This window comes from Pseudopipra pipra, chromosome 26 (assembly GCF_036250125.1).
Source record: "Pseudopipra pipra isolate bDixPip1 chromosome 26, bDixPip1.hap1, whole genome shotgun sequence".
In the NCBI taxonomy this organism is placed as follows: Eukaryota; Metazoa; Chordata; class Aves; order Passeriformes; family Pipridae; genus Pseudopipra; species Pseudopipra pipra.
This window is the reverse complement of record NC_087574.1, coordinates 6,065,518-6,088,973: the sequence shown is the minus strand read 5'-3', so window position 1 is coordinate 6,088,973 and position 23,456 is coordinate 6,065,518. Positions and strand designations below refer to the sequence as shown.

Genomic DNA, 23,456 nt, shown 5'->3' with positions numbered 1-23,456 from the left:
CGTAGCGCTGCGGCGGCGGCGGCCCCGGCCGGGGAGGAGGAGGAGGGGGGAGCTCGGGGGCCGCGGCGGCGGCGGCAGCGCCTGGGCCCGAGCGCCGGGCCCCGGCCCCCGAGGCGGCCGCTCGGAGCGCGGGGGCCGAGCGGGAGCGGAGCGGAGCGGGGGAGGGAGCGAGGGAGGGAGGGCCCCCCGGCCGCCCTGCCCTCCGCCCTCCGCCGCGCCCGCGCCCCCTCCCCGCGGCCGCCCGGCATGGACGGCGGCGGGGGCGGCCCCGGGGGCACCGGCCTGGGTGAGTGCGGGCCGGGGGCGTGCGGGGTGTGCGGGGCGGGGAGGGCAGAGCCCGCGGCCGTTCCTCCGTCCTGGCCGGGCCTGGCGGCGGGGCCGAGCCGCGCTAGGCCCGGCCTGGGGGTGGGCGGCGGAGGGACGGCGGGGCCCGGCCGGGAGGGGCCGGGGGGGCGGGCAGGGCACCCCCGGGTGCGGGGACACGCGGGGGGACCCCCCTGCGGGAGGAGGGGCGGGGATGGCGCGGGGGCTCCCCCCGAGCGGGGGCTGCCCCCGGTCCAGGCTCTGCCCCCGGTCCAGGCTCTGCCCCCGGTCCAGGCTCTGCCCCCGGTCCAGGCTCTGCCCCGGGCTCGGGGGCTGCCCCGGCACCGGCGCGATGCCCCGAGGGCCGCGGGGTCCCTGCCCGTCCCCCGGCGCGGTGCCACCTGCCCGGGGAGGGCAGGGCACGGAACACGCTCCCGTTCCTAAAGGATTCCCCGTGCCGGACCCTCCGCCCCCCTGCTCCGCCGTGCCCGGGGGTCCCGGGGGCACCGCCGGCCCTGTCACCCCGCCGGCTCTTTGGGACGGGGGCTGTGGGTGAAGGGACTGAAATGTGTCACCTGGCGCGGCCGCGGCTTCGGGTGGAACATCAGGTGTCTTCTCTCATCCCCGGCCCTTTCCCTGGGGGTGTTTCCCCCTTCCCTTCGCTCCCGGGACGGGCCGTGCTGCCTGTTCGCCCCGGGGGGGTTCGGTTTTTTTGGTGTTCCAGTCGGGGGGGTCCCGGCGCGGGTATTGTTGGGAGAGGAACCGGCGAGGAGGAGGAGGAGGAACCGGGCATCTCCCCGGGCTTACAGCGTTACATAAGGACCTTTAATCACAGCTGAGTTCTGGCACCTCGCGCGTGGAAGTGGCTTTGGGGCAGAGCCGTGGAAGGAGCGAGGGATGCGAGGAATGCGCCTTTCTGAGGAATGTGCGTTTCTGGGGCGCTCTCGGGGGCTGCCCCGGCCCGGGTTGGTGTGGGGGTGGCAGCGGGGGCTCGGGAGGGGCCGGAGGGGATGTGCGAGCCCTGCTTTGGGCAGGACCCGGGATCGTTCCCCTTTGGATCCGGGATCGTTCCCCTTTGGGGTTGTGTTCGCTGTCTCTCTGCTGTGTGGGAACAACGCGCCTTTTCCGGGGGTGTTAAAGGGCTGTGGAGTCGCAAAATGTCAATTTAAAAGGGGCTGGTGTTTGTGGTGGCTGATAATTTACTTTCCTCTGCTGTTTGAAACCCCTTTATCTCTTCCTACCTGTGTGCAAGGTGCATTTCCCCCCTCCCCTGCTTTGTAGAGGTCGATCAGGCACTTGCAGTCTGGTGGTGGTGGATGAATGAAGAGCCCCATCCCTACCCCTTAAATTCAGGTGTGATGATAAAGTTGTGATCCAAACTCGCCGTGGAAATGTGCAGTGGAGGGACAGAAATTCTGAGGGCTCTGCCAGAGGAGGGTGTGTTTGAAAGAAAAGTGCAAAATCATGAAGGCTTTTTATTTTTCTGACTAAGCAGTTGCATTTAATAGGCTGCCAGAGAGTTAAGGTTTTATTTATAATTTTATCTGCTGTGTGGTGACACGTATCTGTAGTTGCAGTAATTGAGGTTTGGGACCATCACTAAATGATCTGTGGCTTATATTGAGTATTTGTAAAAATGCCTTTCAAATACCTGTATGATCAAAAGGGACTTTGGCATTTTAAACTACTGTGAGTTTGTTTTAAAGGACTTCATTGGCTATGTCACTGTTTCTCGTTTAGTAGTGGTGCAGGAAGCCTTTCACTGATGGTTTCTGGAGAGTTAATTCTTCAGCAATTCTGGATGAAGGGTCAGGGGTTAGTCCACAGAGGGGCTAAATTATAAATTCTAAAAATAAATTATAAAAGTAGTTTGTCAGGGGGTTTTTATAAGTGCAGACTATTGGGATGTTCTGATTTTATTCCCTCTGGCAGAACCTTGGAAGGTGGAAGTTTCAGGCTGAGAGGAGCAGTTTCATCCAAAGGTTGGAAGTCTCTCTGTGTACAAGGAATTGCTGGTGGGTCAGAGCACCTGGAGCGTGAGATGTCCGTGCAGGACTGGCTTGGGAAAACTCCTCTGAGCTGCCACAGCTGCATGGAACAGACCTTTTCAGTAAACAAGATGCCATCAGTGCCTGCTGGAGGAGGGATGTGCCAATCTCTGAGAGAGGCACAGGTATATTTAAGGTGGTTACAAAACTCCCGTGTCACCAGTGCCCTATTTCTGTGTCACAAAATGTGCCCGAGCGCAGGAGAAAGTTATTTCTGACCCCACCAAAAAAAAAAGAGAGAGATATAATTGGAAGGAAGCACCAACCAATTAAGGAGATTGATATGTTCTCTGACCACCTGATTCCGTGGGTAATTATTGCATTAAAATATTTTCTGCCCATGCCCTGGGTGCAGTTCCTCCAGCACAGAGCAGCTCAGTGTGTTCAGCTGGGATCAGTTCCCTCCCTGCAGGATCCAGCCCTTGGCTTCTCAATGGGAGGTGAAGGAAGCTTTAAAGAAGGTGATTTTACTTTCTCAAACAATTCTAGTTTACATTTTGCTAAATGTGTGCTACTTGTCTTTTCAGAATCTCATCATTCCAAAAGTTGGGGTTTTTTCCCCCCCCCCCCAAACTTAGGAAAAAATACAGATACTGGGATATTCTGTTTTTATTCTCTTTGCCAGAATCTTGGAATGTAAAAATACAATTTTTTTTATGCAGAGGGCATTTTATTCTCCTGAAATTGTGCCCTTTAAATATTAATGCAGCCCACGAGCAGGTAGTGGTTCCAGTTGACTTCCCCCTCTTCTGTCTTGAGCTTCCTCCAGCCAAGAAGATTATTCCAGGCAGTGTTTCCCATCAGGAATGTGGTGTTTTGAACCTGTCCTTTCTGTGCATACAACTTCCCAACTTCCAGCTGCTCCCACTGTAAATCCAAGGCCAACTTACCTTGGATTTGTGACTCCTGGAACCACCCAAATTGTCCTGGAATCATCCAAACCGCGGCAGAACTGAAGTAACCTGCTGATAAAAAGGGACACAAAGGCACTGCCTGTGTGGAAATGATGGGGTTTGTGCCTTTAAAGAACATTTTCCTGAAGAGATAATTCCTCCCTCAAGTTGCCAACTGTTCAAACCCAGAGAGGAGTTCAGTCAGTCCCACCCTGGTGCTCTGCAGGACCCTCATTTTTGGGAGCCGGGATGGAATTCCCTCCTCACCCAGACTCCAGCTGCCAAACCACCTGGATTTTTCCAAGCCATCTCAAACTGGAGATTGATTTTTTATTTTTTTTTCGGTTTTTAGGTGGCTCCTCCCTCCTGCCAAACAATTGCCCAGGGAGTGAAGCTCTGGGTGCCAGCAGCTCACACTCATGAGCACGAGGAGCTCTCCTGGCCCTGCCCGACACCCTTCCCCCAGGAGGTTTCAGATGAGGAGTTTTCTCTCCACAGGGGCTGTTCAGCCCTGCTGAAAACAACTGCCAGCACCTTCTGCTGGCCTGCTCTGCCCTCTGTGTGTGAGCTTCGGGAGCTTGGATTCAGTGGGAAGGGGGTTTTTGTTTTGAGGAGTGTCGTGGGAAGGGCAGTGAGGGTGCTGAGCTGGGATCCTGCTCAGTCTGAGGCAAAACCCAGGGCTTTGCTTTCCAGCTCAGCCTGCCCCAGGTAGTGAATGTAAATACAAGTGAGCAGGAGGTTTCCAGCTGGAATTTTGGAGGGATGTGGGATTGGAGAGCAGCCTGGATGGGAAGGGACCATAAAGCTTTTCCATGGGACACCTTCCACTATCCCAGGCTGCTCCAATCCAACCTGACCTTGAGCGCTTCCAGGGATTCCAGGACATCCCTCCCCTCCCAAGGAGCAATATTGAGGGATTTATGGGGGTGTTCAAGTCACTGTGACACCTGAAAATACTGATTATTTCAGGAAGCAACACCTTGTACTGGTCAGATGAAGCTGCACATTGGGCTGGTCCAGAGGACTGATCCAGAGGCTGGAAATTCATCCCAGGGAATGGTTCTTTTCCAGGCAGCCCCATTTCCCAAGGCATCTCACCTTGCCACCAGAAGAATGCCAGTGTTGGCATATAAATAGGGAAGGAATGCCTTGCCTCCTTTTGGCAGCCAAACCCACTTAGATCAGATTAAAACAAACAAGTAACTTTGGCTTTAACTGATAATTGTCCCCAGGAGGAAATTTAAATACAAAGTAGGATAAGTTGTCTGTGGCTCCATAAGGAATTAAAGGGGGGGGAGGAAGGGGAATAAAACAAATAAGAATACACTAAGTAAAATCCTATTTTCCCAGTGTATCAGTGGGAAGAGGATTCATGCTGGAGGAGGTGAAGCCTGGGCAGGTTGGTTTTGGTCACTCATGGACCTGCCAGAGAGTTTTGTGTCCCCATGTCCAGCTCCAGGGAGAGCAGGAATGTGGCTCCTACTCTCCGAGGTCAGACGTGTGCAGAGAGGAGTTTTGTTGAGGGATCATCCCCTGGCTGGCTGATAAGAGTGTGTGGGTGGTGTTCCTCGGGCCGGGCTAAATTATGTCAATATTTGGAAGCCAGGCGGGCTGTTTTCCCCACAGTTTACGTTGTGCACCCAAAACAAAGGGGGTGGAGGTGGCTCAGGAGATGCAGTGCCCCAAAAGCAGGCAGGGGCTGGGGGAGATGCCCAGCCCAGAGGGTTCTGCAGGGCCCACAGGGCACAGAGAGCTGGGTTGGGGCTGGCACAGGGGGTCTGTCAGCACCACACTGAGGTGGTGCCATGGTGGGGACACCAAACCATCCCTGTGTGACCCACGGGGGGTTTGGGGCTCCAGCAGCTCAAATGCCACTGGGATTTATAACAAATAACAAATCAAATGGGATTTATAACAAATAACAAATCAAATGGGATTTATAACAAATAACAAATCAAATGGGATTTATAACAAATAACAAATCAAATGGGATTTATAACAAATAACAAATCAAATGGGATTTATAACACTGCAGCTCTGCAGGTGGGTTTGGGGGGGTTGAAGGAGATCCCAAGAGAAGCCCAGCTCAGGAAAGGAGGGAAAGCTCCTGGTGCTAATTCTCCATCAGCACTGAGGAGTGTTTGGGGACCCAGCAGTTCCAGCACAGTCAGTTGTGAAACTGCAGCTCTGCAGGTGGGGTTTGGGGGTGGTTTAAAGGGGGAGATGGTGAGAGAAGTCCAGGTAAGGAGGAGAAGGGAGATGTGAGCTCTGGTGCTCACTGTCAGCACCGGGGGGTGTTGGGGACCCAGCAGCTAAAACACCACTTTGGGTATAAAACTGAACCCCTGCAGGTGTTTCTGTGGGAAAGGGGGAGGTGGGAAGAGAAGCCCAGGTGAGGGAGAAGAAGGGGAGGCTGAACTGTGGTGCTCATTCTTTCCCCCAGCATTTTCCAGGAGTGGTGAGTCACTCCCAACAGGAGCATCTGCCACTGCCCAGGGCAGCTGCCTCCAGCCTCTGTGTTGCTATGGAGGCTTTGACAAACTCCAAAATCAAAATTATTTAGTGTGTAAAGAGCTCTGGGTGAAAAATGGAGAGGATTTCAAACTCATCCCCTAAGCACATTCCAATGATGTGAGAAGAACAAACTTTATTTTGGAGGGCTCGAATTCACACTTTGGTGAAGCCAAAGAAGATTTTGCTGTTTAAATCTTCTTTTTTTTTTTTTTTTCCCTGCTACATACCACTCTCAGCAACGTTCCAAAACATTCAGCAGGGGTTTAAGATAAACTGGTAGACTGGAAATGAGTCCAAACGGTTTTTAGAAACTCCATTAGACTGACTGAGAGCCTCCCAAGTGTGTGTGGAAGGTGCTGTCAGCCCGGCTGGGGTTGTTTGAAACGTTTGTTGTTGGAAAGCAGAAGTGGTGCAGGGGCATGGGAGGTGTGGAGCACAGGCTGGGCAAAAAGCTGAACCAAATCAGTGTGAAAACCACGGAATTTGGTCCCTGTGTCCATCCTGCAGGTTTCCAAGGTGTCCTTCAGGAGGCAGGTTTATCCCGGGGGTTCGAGTTTATTGTTTCTTGCCAAGTCAGTGCTGTCAGCAGGGAGGCAGGACACCTTTCCCGGGAATAAATGTCCAGGTAGGATTTGTACCTGGGGCCTTCCCCTGGGACAGACCCATTTACACCCAATTTACACCTCCCAGCTCCCAGCTGCATATTCAGAGGCACAGATCCACATCCAGGGCCTCTGGGCCGCCCTGGGAGGGGGAAATGCTAATTTTGGGAAGCAGGTCTTGATGACAGATTTCCTTTTGGTGTTCCTGTGCCTTTGTGAGTGACTTAAAGCCACCACTGGGGAGCTCAGAGTGAGTTGTGGGGCTCCATAGGTGTCATCACTGGGGTGTGAGAAAACAAAGGGGGGTTAAAATCCCTAAAAGTGCAGTTTGGAAGATGTGTGATGAAGAGTTTTGAAGGCAAAAAGGAATCTTAGCAGTGAAGCAGAGGACAGCCAGGCACTCCAGAGGGATTTGGAACAAAGAATTGGGCTCTGGTGGGTGACACAGTCGCCTTTAGGGTGGGAGGTTTGGGTTTTTGGCAGCTCTTCTGAAGAGTTTACAGGTTGCAAGGGTCAGGTACCTGTTCATGTGGTCATATAAAGCTTGTCTTGGCTTCATTTGTGTCTCCAAGTCGTCAAACAACGGCAGAAAAGTTATAAAAGTAGAAGGTGAATGACAGAGGTGCTGCTGTGGGGTGGGAAACACCTGGTTGGGTTTTAATCTGCTCGTGGAAAGGTGTAAATGAGACCCAGAGAGGGATCTGGATGTGAGGAAGTTCCTAATTCACTCTCAGGTGCTTCAGTTTGATTATTGGAGGCAGCAGGGAGGGTGTGGGTTTAATCTGAGTGTGTGTCCTGGTGCATTAGAACTTGGTTCCAGGTGGTTTTGCCTGCTCAGAGAAGAATGTTGAGGTTTGTGGCTGTTGGATCCAAAATTCCTTCCCGGGCAGTGGAAACCCTTGGGCCCGTTGCAAAAGCTGAGGGATTCCAATGCTGTGGAATTCCGAACTGGCAACCTCTGGAGCTGTTTTCTGGGGAGATAATGCTTGAGCACAGTCCAGATTCCCAGCGCTGGAAATCACTGGTTTGACACAGGCTTTGTGTCCCAGCCTGGATTTCTGGATCCAGCCGGGATGGTTCGGCTGGAGAGGGAAAAGGCCCGAAGGTTTGGGATGGGGGTGGTGTCGGGGGCAGGGTGGTGCAGAAGGGGTTTTCTGGAACTGGGAGTAGGTTCTGCCTCGTGTTCCACCAGCCTGTTCCACAGTCACAGGCAAGTGGCCAAGTCCAGGGAAAATGTGTCACTGCTGAGTCAGCAAAATCCCAGCTGATTCCAGGAATGGTCCCAAAAACCCTGGATAGGGACGGGCTGGTGCAGTGCTGCCCCTCGGGGCTGCCCTGGGCCACCCCAGCGCTGGAATCCCGGAGTGGGACAGGATTTATCCCTTCTCCAGGCTCCTGGGGACAGGATTTATCCCTTCTCCAGGCTCCTGGGGCCTGCTCAGGCTCCTCCGCCCCACTCTGGGGTCCCTGCCAGCCAGGCTGCATTTGGGATGTGCTGCATTTGGGATGTGCTGCATTTGGGATGTGCTGCATTTGGGATGTGCTGGATTTTGGGACGTGCTGGATTTTGGGATGTGCTGCATTTGGGATGTGCTGGATTTTGGGATGTGCTGCATTTGGGATGTGCTGCATTTGGGATGTGCTGCATTTTGGGATGTGCTGGATTTTGGGATGTGCTGCATTTTGGGACGTGCTGGGTTTGTTTGGTTGTCCCCAGACTAATCCTGAGACAGAGGTGCCCAAATGTGTGGCTTTAATTACCCTAGAACTTGAACCCCACACCATTCCCACACCATTCCCAGCTGAGCCCTGGAGGGGAGAAGCTGCTCCTGGGAATTCACCGGGAATCCGGAGCTCGCAGGGTCCTGGTTTCTTCCCTTTTCCTGAGAACTGGGAATGTTGTTCCTGAACATCCTCTTTGCTGCCTCACCCCGTGTCCCCCAGACTGGGTCAGCAGCAAAACTGAGGCAGAAAATGGGATTATTGCTCCCTCTGGGGCTGTGCTGAGGGAACCCTCCGGCTCTCGGTGGATGTTTGGGAATGGGTGGGTGTTTGGGAATGGCTGGATGTTTGGGAACAGGTCGTTAGCAGCACTCAGGCTCTTCAGTTTGCATTTCCATGGGCACAGGCAGCTTGAGCACTTCCACAGGAAGTCCCAGGTTTGGTGGAATATTGGAATTCTGTTTGTCTGGTGGAGTGTTGGAGGAGTTTTAATGAATCCCCCAACCAGTGCCTGACTCCTTCAGCAGCCACTCAGCTGGTTTGAAATCGGTGCATTATCTTCACTAATAATGCAGATTATTTATTTATGCTCTGTGGTTGTTTCACCACTGGCTGCAAACCTGGTTGCCCCAGGACTTACTGGAGCCGCTGGATCGGTGCTCCCAACCCCCTTCAAAGCCTCAGGTCCTTAACGAGGGTGCAGAATGGCTTTGCCTTTAATTGTAACACGGGTAGAATTGTTTGGGGGTTGGGGTTTTTTTTCTGAGCTGTGTTTTGAGAAAAGTCTTGTTAAAAAAAAAAAAAATCATTTTTCAGGGTGCTGAGACTTTCTCCTGGCCCTGGGTCTGTGTGCAGGGGTCATCATCCCTGCTGAGCCTGAGATCCATATTGATTTATCCCTGAATAAACCTGCTCCTTCCTTGCAGTGCCTCTTGATTGCAGCCATTGGAAAGCTGCTGCTAAGCTGAGATTTGCTGAGAAAATGAAGTTTTGGGGGTTGACTGGGGGAAGTGACAGGTCCTGTGTCGTAAAGGGAACGTGGAAATCCTGGCTGGGCTCTGGCTGTTTGGGATCCCAGGAGGTTCAGGATCCCAGGAAGTTTGGGGTGAAGTCTGTGCTGCCTTCCTGGATGGGCTCTGGGTTGTTTGGGATCCCAGGAGGTTCAGGATCCAGGGAAGTTGGGGTGCAGGCTGTGCTGCCTTCCTGGCTGGGCTCTGGCTGTTTGGGATCCCAGGAGGATCCAGGGAAGTTGGGGTGCAGGCTGTGCTGCCTTCCTGGATGGGCTCTGGGTTGTTTGGGATCCCAGGAGGTTCAGGATCCCAGGAAGTTTGGGGTGCAGGCTGTGCTGCCTTCCCCTGGCACAGAGCTGGCAGCAGCCCTGTCGTCCCTGCCAGCAGTGTTTGCTGCTGCTGGATCCCTGCCAGGAGCCAGAGCCCATTCCCTGCACCAGCAGGAGGTGCCAGGCTGGTCCCTCTGGGGGCAAACCCGGGGCAGGTCGGTGGCAGCACCCCCTGAGCCCCTGGGATCCCAAATCTCTCTGTTTTGGTGGAGAAAGGGCAGGAATGTGGGTTTGCTTCCCAAGCAGTGAAAGCCCCGGTGAGGGGGTGAGGGGTTGCTTCCTCCACCCACACCTTGGGCTGCCAGGTGCCCTTTCCTTTTCTGGGTTTGAGCTTTTTAATGTCTGCAGACTTGCAAACCTCGCCTGATGTTTGGTTACCCTGGTGCAGGCACCTCGTGGCTTTGCTCTGTGTCCTGATAAGCATCTTCAAAAACTGCTTTGAAACCCCCGTTTCCTCTTTACTCCTTAATCAGAGCCCGGATCTGCGACTCATTCTGTGAAAAGCTTGGGGTTCTTTTGATAAAAGTGAACTCACCTTTCAAGAGGGACGGAGCTCAAACCACCCCGCTGCTGCCTCGGTACGTTTGGGGTTAGGAAACTTCGAGGGGGCAATGCAAACGTTCTCTGAGCGTGTTTGGGGCTCTGAAATCAGCAGTTTGGTGGTGGTGAAGGTCCGAGGGGACCTTGGGCAGCTCTTTGGCTGCTCAGTGACGTTGTTCCAGAGCTGGGGGTCCCTGGAGTGCCAGGGGTGGGTTCAGAGGGAAAGCAGGCTGCTGAGGCTGCAGAGTGAGGGGGTTTTAACACCAGCTGACTCCTGATAACTCAGAATAACCCCCCTTCTGTTGTGTGGGTTTGAGGTGGCTCCGTGGGGATGTGAAGGGGTTTGTTGGGCAGAGTGTCCCCTCAGTGATGGCACCAGTGTTTGGATGCTCAGTAAAATGGGAGGGGGGGAAGGTGAACCTCCCTTTTCCTGACCAGTTTTGTGCTTTCCTGGCTCTCCAGCAGCAACATTCCAGTGGCCTTCCTGGTTCCCTCCTGCTGGAGATGCTTGATGCTGCCTTGGAAATAGTCAGGGATGGTTTTATACCTGACACAGGGGGTTTTCTGAGCTTCTGAATATTCACTGAACTGAGGGAAAGGAAAAGCCAAACTGGGTTCCATCCTTCCCAGGGCTTTCCAAGGGCCTTCCTGGGTGTAGGGATGTTAATTTTGGCTTGCAGTCCCAACCAGTTTATGCTGTAGTGTACTGGCTTTTCCATCTGGGCGTGGGTTGTGACCCCAGGCCAGTGCTCACAGCCCCTCTCCAGGGGTTTCCTGGTGCTCTCCTCCCTGATTTCCTTTGGAGCTGGGAAGGCAGAGCAGCAGGAATGGCCCCTGCTGTGGTGGTGCTGAGTCTGCAGGGCACTGCCAGGCACCTTGGGGGCCTCTTGGAGCCGTTTGGAAATCCTGGAGAAGCGTTCAGGGGTCTGTTTGAATTAAACTGATGCTCAGGCTCATCAGTGGCCTGGCCTGGCCCCAGGGTGGCACTTCCCCAGCACGAGAGGGCACTTCAGTCTTTGGGATTCAGGCATTGGGGGGTTCCTCTCCTGTTCAATTAAACTCACTCCAGAGGGGGAGAAACTGCTGGTGGGAGCAGTTCCCTCCAGGGAATTCTCACATTCCAAGAGTGGAGATCCCGTTTTCTTCACATTTAACTGCTCAGTCCATCCCTTCTGTTGGGTCCTTCTCTGTCCTCTCATCCTGGGATGTCTCAGTCCTGAATTCTCCTTTCCTGCCCTCTCTGGTCCCAGATGTAGCTCCAGGAACTCCCTTTGCTCGGGGCTTCCAGAGTCTTTCCCATTCCATCTGTGCAGCCAAAAATCCTGGCCTGCTGCTGCAGCCCTGTGCTACCCAAATGTTGATTGTCCTGCTGAGAGAGAGAGGGGAGGGATTGATTACTTGTATTCAGGAGGGATCACGTGGCTTTTTATTTATTTATTTATTTTTTGCAAGAGGAAGTAGCAGTGTCCTGGTCAAATTCCAACTTGGAATGACTGCAGGGAAATGTGGATGGGCAAATGTGATATTGTTTGGCTTCTGCTTTGAGGATTAAATAGCTGGGGGGAAGGGAGAGTGAGACAAAGGAGTAGTTGCCTTAAATCAAGGGGCTGTGGGAGGGATGTGTGAGGTGGAACAAGCAGGGCCTGGGGTGTTCTCAGGCTGGTTTGGGGCTGCAGGTCGGAAATGCCTCCCTTGGAATTCGTCATCCACGTCTCCATTAGTGTGGGTCTGTGTGAAACGTCCCCTGGATGAGGATGGGCTCCCTTGGGGAGGTACAGGAGAGGCAGAGGGATTTTTGGGTAGGGGTGTGGGGGCAGAGCAGTGTTTTGGGGCCATCAGTGCTCCCCAAAGTCCAGGAGAGACACAGCTCTGCGTCCCTGGAGCTGATCTTTGGTGGCTGGGGAATATTCATTGCCTTGATTTCCATATCTTAGGGATCTCCTGCCCCCCAGAGGGTGTTTGTAACTCCCTGTGGTTTTCCTTGGGACACCCCCAGCAGCCCAGAGCTGACCAGCCCTGTGCTCCCCTCCAGCTGGACAAACCCAGAGGAATTTGGATTTTACTGATTCGAGGTGGTTTGCTGTTCTTTTAATTGACTTTGTTCTCTCTGTTGTCTCTTCTAGATAAAATGCTCAAGGCTTCGTTGGCACCTTTCCCCAGAAGAACAATCCCAGCCCTGCTCTTGCCATAGCCCTGGAATCCCGAGCCCTCCCCTCAGCCCCGTTTGTCCCCCGTGTCCATGGACCAGGCGCCGGGCTGGAGGACCCCCCCCACCTCAAGCTGCTGCTGCTGCCTCGGTTTCTGTGGGATTGAAGGTGCTCCATGACCCAGGGCCCCCCAGATGAGTCAAACGGCCAATTCCTGCCAGCAGCTGGTTGAGAACTGCCCGGCGCCCGTGGCGGGGATGGCACAGGAGGACGGTCGCCGCGGGCAAGTGCCACCCTCCTTCTACCACGGGGCCAGCCAGGAGCTCGACCTGTCCACCAAGGTGTACAAGAGGGAGTCAGGGAGCCCCTACTCTGTGCTGGTGGACAGCAAAATGAGCAAGCCCCACCTCCACGAGAGAGAGGAGCAGCCCTATTTCAGGGAGAACAGAGCGGTAGGAGAGGTCCGGGCTGTGAAAGAAGACAGAGAAAACTCTGACGACTCTGAGGAGGAAGAGGAGGAGGAAGATGAAGTGACTTACAAAAGGGAGCAGATTATAGTAGAGGTAAACCTTAACAACCAAACCTTAAATGTATCAAAAGGGGAGAAGGGTGTCCCCTCCCAGTCCAAAGAGACTGCTGTTCTTAAGACCAGCAGTGAGGAAGAGGAGGGTGACAGTGGGGAAGAGGCCACTGAAGACAGTAATGATTATGAGGAAAATGAGAGGCAGAAGAAAAAAGAGAAAAGAGTGGAAAAAGTTAGTGTTGCACAAAGGAGAACGAGGAGAGCTGCCTCTGCTGCAGCAGCCACCACCTCCCCACCACCCAGAACTACAAGGGGTCGTAGAAAGAGTGTGGAGCCCCCCAAGCGTAAGAAGAAAACTGCAAAGGAGCCCAAGGCACCTGTGCAGAAATCAAAGTGTGAAGAGAAGGAGACTTTAACCTGTGAGAAGTGCCCCAGGGTGTTTAACACACGCTGGTACCTGGAGAAGCACATGAACGTCACTCACAGGCGAATGCAGATCTGCGACAAATGTGGGAAGAAATTTGTGCTAGAAAGTGAGCTGTCCCTTCACCAGCAAACTGACTGTGAAAAAAATATCCAGGTAGGTTTGCTCACCTGCTTGCCAGATTTCCACACCTTCTGTCGTGCCCTGGACACAGTGGTGGACACTTCAGAGGGGGAAATCTTTTGCACAGCCCAGGTTCTGACCGAGCCTTGTCTCTGCGCAGCGACACTTCGGTGCCTTCCAGGAGTGCTGGGAGTGTCCAGCTGCTCTGGCAGCTACTCTGGTAGTAAACCACGAGTTGGGGAGCACACAGAGCCACTCTAACAGTGTCAGACTGGGCTGAGAACAGTTTGCAGTGAAGCTCTTGGACGGGAGGAGCCCTCCTCCCTCGGTGCTGAGCCCGGCAGCTCTCGCTGGTGTTCGGTGTCCGGACGGGCACAGAGTGGTCCCAGGGGAGGTCTCACTGCAGGACTTGGCTGGGACTGGAATCAGAAATTTGGGCAATCCCAGAGAGGCAAGCAGGTGAGAAAGACACCAGTGGAGTCAGGATTTGAACTTGGGTTAAAGCGGAGTTTAAAAGTCCTGCTGGGATGATGATCCAGATTTACAGTAAGTGCTCCCAGATGGGGTAAAAGTGTCATGAATTCAGTGCCTAGACCATGAACCTGCCCTTTTCCCAGTGCCAAAAGCCCAGTAAATCCCCCTGATGACACAGAAACCTCTGCTCTTTCTCACCAGCAGCTGTGCAGCTCTGCTCTGTCCCCAGCAGTGGGAGGCTGTGCTGGAACAGAACCCTTTGCAAGCTCGAGGTGGTGGAAGGAGCTCCAGAGTTTGTGATTCACGTGTGGTTTGGGCTCTGCTCGTGGGCACCTCTGTTCCCATGGAGTTGGTTTATGTGGCAGCTCAGCCCTGCCTTTCCTGCTCAGTGTTGCCCCCTCCCTGGGCAGTGACCCCACTGAGCAGCTCGGTCCGGGGCAGCTGAAGGGTTTGGGGTCTGTGGGGCAGCTGAAGGGTTTGGGGTCTGTGGGGCAGCTGAAGGGTTTGGGGTTTGTGGGGCAGCTGAAGGGTTTGGGGTCTGTGGGGCAGCTGAAGGGTTTGGGGTCTGTGGGGCAGCTGAAGGGTTTGGGGTTTGTGGGGCAGCTGAAGGGTTTGGGGTCTGTGGGGCAGCTGAAGGGTTTGGGGTTTGTGGGGCAGCTGAAGGGTTTGGGGTTTGGAGGGCAGCAGGTTTCCTGTCTGCCCAGCCAGGGTTTCACCAGGATGATTTAATGGCTTTTTGTTTGTTTGTTTTCTTGCTTAAATGCTGAACTGAGTTGGAATTCAGTCCCCACTGTGTGGGAGACATGGAATAATTCATTGCAGTTTCTCTTTCCCAAACCTGACATGCAGCTCTGGGTAACTCTGTGCTGTTTTTCCTCGTGTTTCAGCTCATAGGAGGAAGACTGAAGGAAGGACTATAAAATAAGATAATGAGTCTTGAGCATAGTTAATAAAATACAGAAACATTTCAGTGTGTCCTTGCAGCTTTTGAAAGAAATACTTCAAAAGTTCAGTGCAGCAGAGAACATTGAAATGTAAATTTAAGGAATGTCCCAGCATCCAGGTGGCTCTTTCACAGCATTAAACCTTTTCACTTTAAACAGGAATTCATGAATAGTTTAAACACATGGTATAGAATAAGGAAGTGTGTGTTCTGAGGGGATAAATTCCTATGTCCAAAAAGGGGGTAGGAAAAGAAATAAAAATTGTCCAGATTATGTTTTATATCCAGAAACTCCCCCAGATATTTCCAGTGCCAGAAGCACTGCAAGTCATCTTCAAATTCTCAATATCTGAGCGTACATCCAACAGTTATTCCTCTGTGCTGACCCTTGGAATGTGTTTTACAGCTTCCTGCTAATGTGTTTTTATTCCTCCTGGCAAAAATTGTGCTTCAGGGTTGGATGTGTCAGGGGGGATATGGAGCTTTGTGTAGGAAAAGGGATGGTTTAATGTGTGAGTGGTAATTGAACTGATAAAACACGGTGGGCTCCTCTCTATTTTTCATCCAAGTGATGGGATATGTCTGTTTTTCCAGGTGATTTCTGATTTTCCTCCTCTCCAGATCAGCAGTTCCTGAAGCTCTGGGTAGTCACTCTTCAGTGTTCTAATCTAATTAAGTTGTAGTCTGACCTCTTCAAGGCCTGGCTTAACTTTATATCACAGTATTTATGATCATTTCCCATCACTGCTTTGCTCTTTAGGGTGGTTTTTTCCCCTCAGGGGCTGCAGTTTGTTCCCCACGTGCCTCCAGGGAGGTGTTTTGGAGGTGTTTGCTCAGGGAATGGACCAGAATTCCCAAGCCTGCAGAGATCCAAACGCTGTGGGAGCAGCAGAACTTGTCTGTGCAGAGAAGAACTGCTCCAGCCTGGCAGAGTTCATCAATATTTGCTGATTGAGCAGCACCCAGCCCTTCTCACTGGGAGGGAAGGGGGTGATTGAGAGGCAGAAAATGGGGATGCCCCAAAAACCCCAACAACCACCAGAAATGAGCCACAGTTCCCTCCTCCTCACTCCAGAGATGTCTTGGTTTCCTCACCTGTCTGCCAGCAAGTTTTACAAATATTCTGGAATGTTCAAAATTCTACAAGGATCTTTTGGTCAAGTCTTTAGGAAGAACTAACTTGGGAAAAGACAGAGGTGTTTGAAAGCCCAGGAGTGTCCTGCCTGTCACTGATTTCATGGACATTTCCCAGGAACTCACACATTTCTTGCCTGTTGTCACTTCTGGGACCTGCAGAGCTGCTGAGACCTTCAACAAATGAAGAACCAGAACACAGGGGATGGAGGGGACACCTTGCTTTGCTCTCTGAGTCCCAGAATCCACGTCCAGAGCTGCAGGATGGGAGCTGCTTTCCCTGGAGAACCAGAAGGATCAGAGAGTTTTGGCTAATTAAACCTGGGATTTGGGTGGGGTCACAGTGCTGCTTCCAAAGGGCTGGATGTGCACATGGATTCAAGGCAACTTGGTGGGATTGGTCTCTTCCACCTCTGTTGGATTCTCCCATCAAGGGTTTGGATTCTCCCATCAAGGGTTTGGATTCTCCCCACACCAGGGGTTTGGATTCTCCTCTCACACCAAGGGTTTGGATTCTCCTCTCACACCAAGGGTTTGGATTCTCCTCTCACACCAAGGGTTTGGATTCTCCTCTCACACCAAGGGTTTGGATTCTCCTCTCACACCAAGGGTTTGGATTCTCCTCTCACACCAAGGGTTTGGATTCTCCCCTCACCAGGGGTTTGGATTCTCCCCTCACCAGGGGTTTGGATTCTCCCCTCACCAGGGGTTTGGATTCTCCCCTCACTGAGGGTTTGGATTCTCCTCTCACACCGAGGGTTTGGATTCTCCTCTCACACCAAGAGTTTGGATTCTCCTCTCACACCGAGGGTTTGGATTCTCCCCACACCAAGAGTTTGGATTCTCCCCTCACCAAGGGTTTGGATTCTCCCCTCACCAGCAGCATCAGTGCCTGTGAAGTTGTCTCTGGTTTAGCTCCTGAGTTGAGTTTTGGAATTCTAAGTTCTCTTCAGGTGGCACCAAAGTGCTTGTTTTAACATCCTCTCTCCTCCTGCTTGATCTGGCTTTTCTTAGAGTAGTTGTTTCAGGTGTTAACCCAAGAAATGTGCAGTCTGAGGCAGCATTTTGACTTGTTCTGGGCTTCTTTTTGTGGCTTAACTGCACCGGCTGGAATCACTGAACCTCCCTAATCCCCACTCCCTTCTCTGTCCCACCCCAGTGTGTTTCCTGTAACAAATCCTTCAAGAAGCTCTGGTCCCTCCATGAACACATCAAGATTGTCCATGGATATGCAGAGAAGAAGTTCTCCTGTGAGATCTGTGAGAAGAAGTTCTACACCATGGCCCACGTGCGGAAACACATGGTTGGTGAGTTGGTGGTGGAGCCTCCAGGGGGTCCTGGGGGGTCTCCTCGTGGGTCTTGGCTCGTTCTGGAAAGAAAAATAATAAGGCAAAAGAAAAATAATAAGGTTGGGAGAGCTGGGGGGTGATCACCTGGAGAAGAGAAGCTCCAGGGGGACCTGAGAGCCCCTTCCAGAGCCTGAAGGGGCTCCAGGAGAGCTGGAGAGGGACTGGGGACAAGGGATGGAGGGACCGGACACAGGGAATGGCTTCCCACTGCCAGAGGGCAGGGATAGATGGGATATTGGGAAGGAATCCCTCCCTGTGAGGGTGGGGAGGGGCTGGGATGGATTTCCCAGAGAAGCTGTGGCTGCCCCTGGATCCCTGGGAGTGTCCAAGGCCAGGCTGGAACTTGGAGCAGCCTGGGCTGGTGGAAGGTGTCCCTGCCCGTGGCACAGGGGGTGGAACTGGATGAGTTTTCAGGTCCTTCCACCCCAAACCAGCCTGTGATTCCATGAAAACAAGACAAACCGAGTTGTCTGAGCTTTGTGCTCAGCACAGAGATGAGTCCTGTGGGGCTGGGCAGCAGGAGGGTGGGAGTGTTTGCACGGAGTGTCTGGGAGCTGCCAGCTGGGCTCACCTTCCCAGAATGGGAGGGAAACCCTTCAGGAGCTGTTTGTGCTCCCCTGCCCCCTCTAACGGCCTGTTGTGTTGCAGCACACACCAAGGACATGCCATTCACATGTGAAACCTGTGGAAAGTCCTTCAAGCGCAGCATGTCCCTCAAGGTCCACTCCCTGCAGCACTCGGGGGAGAAACCCTTCCGCTGTGAGGTGAGAGAGCTCCTGCCCAGGGGCAGAGAGCAGGGCATGGCAGTGCCAGGGGCAGTGCCCGGGGAGCTGAGTTCACCTAGAAACGAGGGGCAGGTTCATGAAAGTTTTGGGGAAGTCCTTCTCCCCGTGGGGAACGTGGCAGGAGCACCTGGGGGGGACCCAGAGCTGGGTGTGGTTGGCTGTGGTTTTCCTCTCACTGGAGCAGGATTTGAATCCCAGTTTTCCCTTCATAGCAAAGCCTAATTCAAACTCCAGGAATCCTCCCTGTCTTACCCAGTAACTTGGAGCAGATAGAAGTGGCCACAGTGGAAATAATCAAATTCCTGCTTGATTTTCACGTGTGGGATAAATGATTGTGCTCCAAACGGTTCCTCCTGGAGATCTGAGCCCGTGCTCTGAGTTTGGGTTCATTAACCAGTGTGTGTGTGGTGGGATGGGGCAGAGGGTCTCCCTGCCACACTCCCAGGAGTTTGGGGTTGGTACTTCCTGCCTGCCTCGGGAAGGGGATGGCGTGGGACAGACTGACAGTGGGGTGTGTGGAGCAGGGAACCTCAGTCACTGGTGGGGATGTTTGGGGGGGTCACAGGATGGGGACAGAGGGGATGCAGAGCCCTTCCTGTTCCCACAGGGGACATGGAGTAGGAATGGTGGTAGAACAGCTCGGGGATAGGACTTGTAGGGCAATAAATCACCTCATACCAATAAAAAGCAGCTGGAAAACAGGCTGGGACAGGCCGGTGTGGAGCTGTGCTGTTTGCTGTGGAGCAGAGTCCTCTAGTGGCTGCAAACCCTCCCTGGATGCCTGGAGCCACCAGCAGTGCTGGAATAACCATCTCTGCCAGGACTGCAGTGCCAGCTGAACGTTCTGACCCTTCCAAAGCTCCTGTGCCAGCAGGCCTTTAGTACAGCCCAAATCCTGCTCAGTGAATTCCCACTAAATCATTCAAATTCTGCAGTTTGTGTGTCCTGGCCCAGGTGTCCTTCACTCCTCCCCACAGTCCCTGCAGTGTCTCCTGTGCCTGGATCCCACTGCTGCTGTTGTTTCTCTTGCAGAACTGTGATGAGAGGTTCCAGTACAAGTACCAGCTGCGCTCCCACATGAGCATCCACATCGGGCACAAGCAGTTCATGTGCCAGTGGTGTGGCAAAGACTTCAACATGAAGCAGTACTTTGATGAGCACATGAAAACACACACTGGTAAGAGCCTGTCGAAGGAGAAGCCACGAGTGCCTTGGCAGAACACTTCCCTTCCTTGGGATTTGGGGTTATCCGACTGGAAAATCAGGCAGGAGAGGTTAATGCACCCCCTTAAAGGGTAAATCTGTAGGGCTGGGACTCACTGGGAGGAGAGGGAGAGGTCAGACCTGGGATTTTGGCCTGAAGGAGCCCCTTGCCAACGCCCTTACAAAGGATTGTTTCAGGCATCAAAATCCCAAGGTGAGGGAGGAATTCCCACAGTCTGAGGAATTCCCAAAGTCTGAGGAATTCCCAAAGTCTGAGGAATTCCCAAAGTCTGCAGCTCCTGTGGAGCATTTGCAGATGTGAGAGAGGAATTCCCAAAGTCTGAGGCTTCTGTGGAGCCCCTTCATTTGCAGAAGTGAGGGGGGAATTCCCAAAGTCAGAGGAATTCCTTCAGTCTGCAGCTCCTGTGGAGCATTTGCCACGGGTGGAGCAGCCCCGTTCAGTCAGTTTGGGGGGTGTGCAGTGATTTTGGGGGTGTCCAGGCCGGGTGTGCAGTGATTTGGGGCTGTCCAGGCCGGGTGTGCAGTGACTCTGGGGGTGTGCAGTGACTCTGGGGGGTGTGCAGTGATTTTGGGGGGTGTGCAGTGATTTTGGGGGTGTGCAGTGATTTGGGGGTGTCCAGGCCGGGTGTGCAGTGATTTGGGGGGTGTGCAGTGATTTTGGGGGGTGTGCAGTGATTTTGGGGGGTGTGCCGTGATTTTGGGGGTGTGCAGTGATTTTGGGGGGTGTGCAGTGATTTTGGGGGTGTGCAGTGCCTCTGGGGCTGTCCAGGCCGGGTGTGCAGTGATTTTGGGGGGTGTGCAGTGATTTTGGGGGTGTGCAGTGATTTTGGGGGTGTGCAGTGATTTTGGGGGTGTGCAGTGATTTTGGGGGTGTGCAGTGACTCTGGGGGGTGTGCAGTGATTTTGGGGTGTGCAGTGATTTTGGGGGGTGTGCAGTGATTTTGGGGGGTGTGCAGTGCCTCTGGAGGGTGCCCAGGCCGTGTCTGAGCCGCGTGTGTGTGTGTGGGGCAGGAGAGAAGCCCTTCATCTGCGAGATCTGCGGGAAGAGCTTCACCAGCCGGCCCAACATGAAGCGGCACCGGCGGACGCACACGGGGGAGAAGCCGTACCCGTGCGACGTGTGCGGGCAGCGCTTCCGCTTCTCCAACATGCTCAAGGCGCACAAGGAGAAGTGTTTCCGCGTCACCAGCCCCGTCACCGTGCCCGCCGCCGTGCCCATCCTGCTCTCCTCCTCCTCCTCCCCCGCCGTGCCCGCCGTGCCCGGGCCCCCCTCGGCCCCCGCCCCGCCCGTGCCCCTGAGCCCCGTGGGCGCCGCTCCCCCCCGGCCCGTCCCGCACCCCTACTCGCACCTCCACCTGCACCCCCACGCCCACCACCCCCACCACCTGCCCGTGCCCCCCGTGCCACACCTGCCTCCCCCCCCGGCCCTGTTCAAGAGCGAGCCCCTGAACCACCGCGGGCAGGGCGAGGAGCCCTTCCTGCGCCACCTGGAGAAGAACAGCCCGGCCCAGCACCACTGACGGCCCCGGGGGCACGGGGGGTCTCTGGCTCGGCTCCCACCTTCCCCGGAACCACTGATGGCCCCGGGGGCACGGGGGGGTCTCTGGCTCAGCTCCCACCTTCCCCGGAACCACTGACGGCCCCGGGGGCACGGGGGGGTCTCTGGCTCGGCTCCCACCTTCCCCAGCACCACTGACGGCCCCGGGGGCACGGGGGGGTCTCTGGCTCAGCTCCCACCTTCCCCGGAACCACTGACGGCCCCCGGGGGCACGGGGGGCACGGGGGGGCACTGGCTCAGCTCCCACCTTCCCCGGAATCACTCAACAAGGAAAAGCAAAACACCCCGACTCCGAACCCGGGGACCGACAGGACCGAGGAAAAAACCCCCCCTTGGGTCGTGGTTTCTTTTTCCCCCCCCTCCTCCCGGTGACTTTTATGAATTTCAGACACTGAGACTCGTGGAATTTTATAATTTCATATCAGCTGATGAGGTATGCTTGCTTTTATATCCCGGACTTCTCCTCAAAGAGGAGACAGGCCTGGTTTTCTTTGTACTAATCGGAAAGGCTGTGAGATTAATACAGAGCATTAATTGTATCACTGTGTATGTAACGGATTCCTTTCAGCTTCTGGTATCACGGTATATTGGAGCATTATAAAGAAAGGCAAAAAAAACCCCCTCCTTGTTTTGTGTAGCTCTCCTAACACACTCTTTATTTTACTACAGAAATTATTTTAGAGTTTTTTGTATAGACCTATTTAGTAGTCTGTTTCTAAAAACGAAAATTGTATTTCAATAAGCGGTGTAATTTTTTCAGTGTAGCTGGACCTATGTTGTATAATAGATAAATTTTTATAATCATCGAAAAATGTGATTCTTAAAAAAAAAAAAAAAGATGCTTATAGCTTCTATAGTTAAAGTTATTCTTACAACCACACGACTTAAAGGTGCTTCAGAGAAGAAAGGAAACCAAGAGGTCTCTGGAAAAGTTGCCTCGAAAAATGATGTTTGATTTCAGAACTTTACGTAATTTATTTTGACAGGGCTTTTTTTTTTTTTTGTCGTTGTTGTCGTTGGGGTTTTTTTAACCTTGTTTCCCTTCTCACGGTTTCCCTCGAGCTGCTGGGATGAGGATGTTGGGGTACAACATTCCTGCTCCACAGGTTTGCTTTAGCTGGGTTGGAGTGGGGTGTGTGAGGTGGGTTGGGAAGGGGGATCCTGGCACTGGGGACCTGTTAATTTGGGAATAGGAAGTCACCAAAGTGAGGATGTGACAGCAGGGAGGAGATGGAGTCTCTCAGGTGAGCCAAGGATCCGCTGGGAGAGCTGAGTCAGGGGCTTTCCATGGGCTGAGTCAAGCTGGGGATCACATCAAATGCTGCTCTGCAGACAAGGGGCTTGTGGAATTCCTGGAGTGCCAGGAGAGGGGAGCAGGTGGGATCACAGGCTGGGATCACAGCCCTGTTCCTGCCGGGCTGGGGGGACAGGGAACAGGAGTTGGGAGGAGAGCACGGGGCTCCTCCCGAGCTCCATCCCATCCTCCCTCCATCCTCCCTCCCACCTTCCATCCCATCCTCCCTCCCACCCTCCCTCCCCTCCTCCCTCCCATCCTCCCTCCATCCTCCCTCCCATCCTCCCTCCCATCTTCCATCCCGTCCTCCCTCCCACCCTCCCTCCCATCCTCCCCTGCAGGAAAACTGGGACAGTCCCTGAGGGTCAGAGGCACGTTTTTGGCAAATGTTGAGTTTTAGGGTTGGGAACTGGATCCCTGTTTGATAATCCTGGGAGGACAGGAGTGGGAGGGGTGCCAGGCCCAGGGCAGGCCCAGGGGGCAGCTGCTGCTCCCCAGCTCTGGGTTCCTCCCCAGCCAGACCCAAGTGTAGCTCATCCCTGCAATCCAGGAGCTCATCCTGCAATCCAGGGAGCTCATCCTACAATCCAGGGAGTTCATCCCTGCCATCCAGGGAGCTCATCCCTGCCATCCAGGGAGCTCATCCCTGCCATCCAGGAGCTCATTTCTCCATCCAGGGAGCTCATCCCTGCCATCCAGGAGCTCATTTCTCCATCCAGGAGTTCATCCCTGCAGTCCAGGGGCTGCTCCCTCTCCAGGAAGGCAGAGGCCCAAGCACTGTGCTGTGAGTCCCCTTTTCCTTGAACTTCCCCCTCTTTGTGCTGCTTTTCCCATCCAGTCCCACCCCACTCCACACCCAGAGACCCTCTTGGGCAGAGGGGGAGGGATGACCTCGGGGTTGTGCCTGAGGGGATTGTTCTCCAGGAGAGCAGGGATGCTGGAATTCTTCCCCAGGGACTTGTTTGAGACACCCAATCCTCTGCTGAGAAACAGCTCCTCAGCTGATGGGTTTCCACCATTTTCCACCACTCACGTTGGGTTTTCCATGACATAGAAACTTCAGGACCCAGGAAGGGCAGTTTTGGCCCAACCAACTCATTTTTGACTGAGCTGAAACCCCTCCCAGCATTTCTGAAAGGAAAAGAATAATGAAACAATGCTTTTTAAACGTTTTCTCTATAATATTTATACCCACCCCTCTTACCTTCTAGAAGAAAAAGCCAATTATGAGAGTGAGTTTTGAATTTCCACTGCTGATTTAAACTGTTGTGTTTCCTGTGCCTGGTCCACCCTGGGGGTTCTGTGCATTCCACACCACATTTGCAACCTGCATTTCTGTTGTGCCACTGTTTTATGGTCAGGCCTGTTATTAAATGATTTTTAAATGCTTAAAAAAAAAAAAAACAAAACAAACAAACAAACAAACAAAATCTTGGTAAATCAATTGTATTCCAGTTTTGCAAAATGATTTTCTTCTCAATAAATTTACAGTATTAGGCTGCTATTCAGAATTCTAA

The 23,456-nt window shown here is 53.5% G+C and overlaps 2 protein-coding genes across 2 annotated transcripts in view; both read left to right on the top strand.

The window, feature by feature from the left end:
- Positions 1–47: 47 nt before the first annotated feature.
- ZNF652 (zinc finger protein 652) lies at positions 48–23,456 on the top strand. The gene is made up of 6 exons (XM_064636546.1): positions 48–286; positions 12,085–13,211; positions 16,889–17,036; positions 17,727–17,842; positions 18,896–19,040; positions 20,099–23,456. The coding sequence occupies exons 2-6, from the start codon at positions 12,303–12,305 to the stop codon at positions 20,605–20,607; spliced, it is 1,827 nt and encodes a 608-aa protein (XP_064492616.1). The 5' UTR covers positions 48–286; positions 12,085–12,302; the 3' UTR covers positions 20,608–23,456.
- Positions 1,686–23,456, top strand: part of SNF8 (SNF8 subunit of ESCRT-II) — a 104,618-nt gene continuing 82,847 nt past the window's right edge. The window contains exon 1 of the mRNA XM_064636572.1: positions 1,686–1,689. The gene's annotated coding sequence lies outside the window, so the exon portion shown is untranslated. The remainder of the gene's footprint in view (positions 1,690–23,456) is intronic.

Excerpts from the sequence above, each read along its gene's own strand:
- ZNF652 (XM_064636546.1), top strand. The coding sequence starts at position 12,303 with ATGAGTCAAACGGCCAATTCCTGCCAGCAGCTGGTTGAGAACTGCCCG. Across the intron at positions 13,212-16,888 it reads ACTGTGAAAAAAATATCCAG|TGTGTTTCCTGTAACAAATC; the intron begins GTAGGTTTGCTC and ends GTCCCACCCCAG. Across the intron at positions 17,037-17,726 it reads CGTGCGGAAACACATGGTTG|CACACACCAAGGACATGCCA; the intron begins GTGAGTTGGTGG and ends GTTGTGTTGCAG.